This window comes from Hordeum vulgare, chromosome 3H (assembly GCF_904849725.1).
Source record: "Hordeum vulgare subsp. vulgare chromosome 3H, MorexV3_pseudomolecules_assembly, whole genome shotgun sequence".
NCBI lineage: Eukaryota > Viridiplantae > Streptophyta > Magnoliopsida > Poales > Poaceae > Hordeum > Hordeum vulgare.
Window position 1 is genome coordinate 39692022 of NC_058520.1, and position 5261 is coordinate 39697282.

The following is a 5261-nucleotide window of genomic DNA, read 5'->3' on the forward strand; positions in this document are numbered from 1 at the left end:
TGATAGGTCTTCGTGTGTGTAGGAATTTTTTTGTTTCCCATGCAACGTTCCCCAACACATCATTCAGTTAGAGATTACCAAAAGCTGAGATGATTATTCTATTCACTTCTCTTCGAAAGGTTTATTTCTCTGAGCTTGAGACCAACATAGCCCTGTGACCATTCATTCAAAACAAGGGTGTTACAACATATATTACTTGAAACTGAAGAAACATGAACAACAAGCACCTAAGATTATTTAATGGAACAAATATTCGACAAGAAAATTGTATGCATGAGTCTTAGTTCTAATTCTTATACTATCAACATGTGTATTTTTTTTACATTACTATTGTTTCTACATATGTGAGTACCAATCTTAGCTTGAGTATTGAGAAATACAATGCATACTTGGAAGGTTCTAGAAATATGAAGAACACTTCAAGAAGCTTCGATAATATTATGGAGTATCTGAAAAAGAGAAGTATTTTGAAGAAGGTTCTAGAAGATACATGAATAACCATGACGGATATATTTCAATAAAACTCTAGACTTATGGAAAGTTTTAGAGTAACATATTTTGGTGTAGTAGGAAATGCCTAGAAAGTAGATACTTTCCATGAACACTCTAGAATAAACATTGGACATGGTCCATGCAAAATAGTATAGAAATCTAGAAATAAGATATTTGTATGGAGATCTCTAGAATTGTGTTGTTGGGCTTGCATGGTTGCCACTTAGAAAACATCTAAATGTGGTGTAATACTATAAATAGTGGTGCCACACCTCCCATGTATGAAAGCAAGAAATCAAGCAAGCTATGAAGTAAGAGCTGCCAAGTAAGAAAGATAGAGATGTCATAGTAGTAAGATGTAGCGAGGGATAAAGAGTTGTACCAAGTTTATAGTTGTGGATAAGGGTTGAGTTACCCCATTGTGAGTGTAATATCTCTAGTCTGTGAAGGTCCTCAAGAGTGTGGGTAATAGAGCCACCACATGACGGTTCCTACAATTCACCTTGGAGCCGAGGTAGCCCTCGAATTTTTAACATTGGTTGCCCACACGACGGTTCCTACAATTCATCTTGGGGCTAAGGTAGATCTCGGATTTTCAACATTGAGTGTATTAGGTCAGTTTGGCAACATACACTAAAAGTGAATTTCAACTGCATTATGTGATGGAAAGAGGGGAAAATAAGCGGCAACATAAAGTATTGACTCTATATTACATGGATCAACTAATGTAGGCAATAGTTGATGCACCTTGCCTAATTCAAACACTGGAGTAACAAGTAAGAACAAGTTCATTTACATAAGTGAAAGGTTTCAAAATATGGAAACGGCGAAGACACCGCACTTATTCGATTCCATGGTGGACCAGTGGCGCCGCGTTAGTGTTATGTTTCTTTAGTATATGCGTCGTTGTTAAGTGGTGCTCCAAATTCATCTTAAGTATGTAGGCTAACTTTTGATGGAGCGGAGCAAAGGCCTGTCGCTGGGAGGCTTGGGCCACAGGGGACCCCCCGCCCACCACCACCCCCACCCACGCGCGGGCCTTCTGTTGTTTACTCCCTTTGCATTGAAATTTCTTTCCACATTAAATCTTGTGTCCTTTGTGTTGATTTGATCTAACTAGCGTGTCTTATCTTTAACGGGCGGCTCAACGAGCAACATGATGAGGACGATCGATCTGTAGGGTTTAGACCACATGGCTATGCATCATGACCTCTATGTCCTTTCCTCATCTTACCTAATAATAAAAGCAAATATAGCTTCTGTCGTCTGTCATAAAAAGTACCCCTAATGTTTGCATGAATTACCCCCTTATGCCACCGACAAGTGAAAACACCGATTCGTTTTTGAACTCCGATTCATCTCTTCCTTTTAATTCCACAGTCCACGGCCCTTGGTTTCATCACAAGCACATGATCAACCCAACTGGTTGGGCAATCGTGTTTCCGCTCTTGAGACCCCGGTTTGATCCCATGATCTCCCACCTTTTCTTATTCGGGTCAGGCAGCCGAGCCTTCAGCATTTTTTTTCTTTTTTTTGCACTTCTTCTATGTGTTTTTTTTTCTCTTTTGGCTTTATTTCAATAAACTTTGCAAAAATATTAATCATGGATTAAAGAAATGTCAAACTTATAGACAAAAAAGGTTAATAATATACAGTGCGTATGGATAATAAATAATATATTTTTCTTTTATTTTGAAAAATATTGGTCATGTATTTAAGAAACTTTAAATGTGCAAAGAAAATTGTTTCCGATGTACAAGAAAAATATATACAATGTATATGGAACAAAGTAAACACAAAAATTATAACTTTTTTAAAATGTTAATCGTGTATTTGGATAATGTCAAACATGTCTATAAAAAATGTTCATGATGCATACAAAATATGTAGACTGAGTATAAAAAAATGCTAGACATCAAAACTAAATATGTTTTAACATGTTAACCATGAAATTGGAAAATATTAAACGTGTATATATAAGATGTTTTTTATGTCGCCCTCAAAATAGAAATGTTTTTAATGTATAAAAAATGTAAAATGTTGCTTATACAAGCTTTACGTAAACCAATGGCTTAGCTTTGATTTTTCATATTGTTTTAAACTGTTTTGCTAATGATTTTTTAAGAATATCGATGTATAAAAAATGTAAAATGTTGCATAGAAATTCAACGCCACCATTATGTTTCAAACGGTGAGTCAGATGGTTCAACGAATTTGTGACGTGTACAAAAATAGCCACGCCAGCACTAACCGTTTACAGTCGACTTATCAATTTAAACGATGCTAGCACTATTTAAAAAAAGTAATGGCGGGTATTATGAAAATAATGTGCCACCAACAGGAGTTGTGGCTAGTCAGTTTTCACTACTGTCATTCGAATCCATGGTGGATCAGTGTCGCTGCCAGCTTTTCAATGAGCAGCTAATAACATGCATGAACAGTTACATTGCAAAAGGATCGATCGCATACGGAGTCACCAAGAATCACATCACAACATTAACTTAGCGTGGATAATTTTACACCATCTCTATCTTAAAATAAATGATTCAACTTTATACTTTTTTGGATTCGTGATACACCGGCAAGGGAGGGTAATTTTGTAACTCAAAAAACCCAGACGCGCTAGCGGGAGGGTGCACGAGCAAGTGGTACTGGTGGCCATTACGACGGCAGACTAGAGAGAGAGAGAGGGAGAGATATGGCGCAGCCGCCGCAATGGAAGGCGATGTACCAGTATGTGACGCGACGGGCGCACGACGGCTGCGCCCGCGTCGAGGAAAGCGTCGCCGCGGCGCGCGGAGCGCTGGCGACCCCGATGGTGCTGGACACCCGCGACGCCGCGGGGCGGTGCACGTTGCTGCATTCCGCGGTGACCCACGTCGAGCACGCATCCGACTGCCTCTCCGGTTTCATAGTCAGCGTGGTGGTGGCGGAGCTCCTGGTGCTCCATGGCTGCGGGGCCGTCCCGTCGAGGCCGGTGGCCAGCATCGACGGCCTCCGCCGCAACCGCGACGACCACGACGAGTGGCTCGCTCTGAGCAGGCTCGAGGCCGCCAGGGAGCACGGCCAGGACGCGCTCCGCGGAGTGGAGGGGGCCTTCACCCTCCTGGCCTCCGTCCGGTTCATGCTTCGCAGCCGGACCCCCGACGCCGCCGGGCGCCGGCAAGCCATGGAAGAGCAGCTCCACGCCGCCGCCGTCGAACTTCAGGCCGTGGTGGGCAGCGTGGCGAACATGTCCGCGCTGGCTTTCTTGGCCACTCAGCCTGCCATCCGCAACCGCATCCAGTGAGAGGTCCCTTCACTAGCTCTCCACGGTCTGCTTGCTTGATATCGATCGTTCGCGTTGGCTAGGGCTGTTTTGTTTCCTTGATCTTGCGAAGCCATGGATGATCTATCCGCCCGTACGTCGAATTCGACGTACCTTTTTCGGTTCTGTTTGCTACTATCAACGATCGATTAGCAGTACTTTTCTGTTTGTCAACTTGTTGTTAATCTTGCTTGGTTCATCACTTAATCACTACCATGATGTATATATAAATATATGTGTGATCCCCTAAAAAAAACATGATGTATATATGATGCGTCGATCGATCATGCCTTCGTTGGTTGGTACGTTTGTTTGCAACTTGCAACGTACATCAGCAGTGCTGTCTTGCTATGTGGTTGCATTGCACTTTGCACTTGTTTGAACTGCGTACGATCAACGATCACGTACAATCGCCTGCTTTTCACCGTGGAGTCAATTTCTTTTATTGGACGCGACTACGGGGCGTCGCATCTGTTCCTTGCCCGTGCGGCGCCTGCTAATCCGAGGCCTTGCACGTGTGCTCGTGAAGGAGAAAAGGTCTCTAATGCAGTGGTCCATCTCCCGCACGCATGGGCTGCCCCGATGTCCCCAAAACCTGTCCGATCCCCACAGCTGCTTTCAGCCTTTCATCATGAGTGAGGACGTCCTGGACATGGTGGACACGGCGACCTCCGGCCAATCCCATACATAAGTTTTGGACTTTGGTAAGTGTCACACATGTAGCACAAACACGTGATAATTTAAAACGTATTTTGTGCCAAGTTTAGTGATACAAGGATGACATCTTCAGTTGTTAAGCATGACAACTTTCTTTTCGAATGACAGGTTTCAATGTTTTTGGTTAGTATTTTTTCTTTTCGAACGAGAACTTTAGTTATAAAAAATGTCAGGGCTGGAGTGCATCGTGCCGTGCTTCGTGCCACACGTGTGACAGTGATCATTTGGGTAACTTTTTTCTGAAGATTCGAGCTATAAAGATGATGTTTACAAGTGTATGGCACTGTCGTGGCCCAGTTGACTTAATGATGCGGCCTCTACTGGCCCAACACAGCCGTGGCATGTCAAACCACCAGAATGCATTCTTCATTAACTTTACAGGTCTCCACATGACAAAAATTCAAGAGCAGATTACATAAACACGCTTATATCATTTAAGTGCAACCCACTTATCAATTACAACATTAAATCTAGCCTTCTCGGTGAGCTTCAGGAAAGACAGTAGGCTGCCAATTTCATAAATTCTTCGGACTATGTAAATAATCTTAGCTTTGGTTTTCATTGGTCTCTGTATCCATACTCAACGGCTGAATTTCGTAGAATAAATGTAAAAACCGACTTCTCATATTGGGCTCCGTGTGGCCTTCTTACCCTCAGGATCATCGAACCTATCATCATCTTCATCATCCGAACGAGTTCACAAGAGAAACAAAATAAAAAATGTTTGTTGGAAATATGCCCTAGA

At 42.6% G+C, this 5261-nt stretch overlaps 1 protein-coding gene across 1 annotated transcript; it reads left to right on the forward strand.

Annotated features, from left to right (window-relative positions):
• The first annotated feature begins 3190 nt into the window (after positions 1–3190).
• LOC123439469 lies at positions 3191–4077 on the forward strand. Its single transcript, XM_045116179.1, has one exon. It carries the CDS (start codon positions 3191–3193, stop codon positions 3779–3781), a length of 591 nt encoding a protein of 196 aa, XP_044972114.1. The 3' UTR covers positions 3782–4077.
• Positions 4078–5261: the final 1184 nt, after the last annotated feature.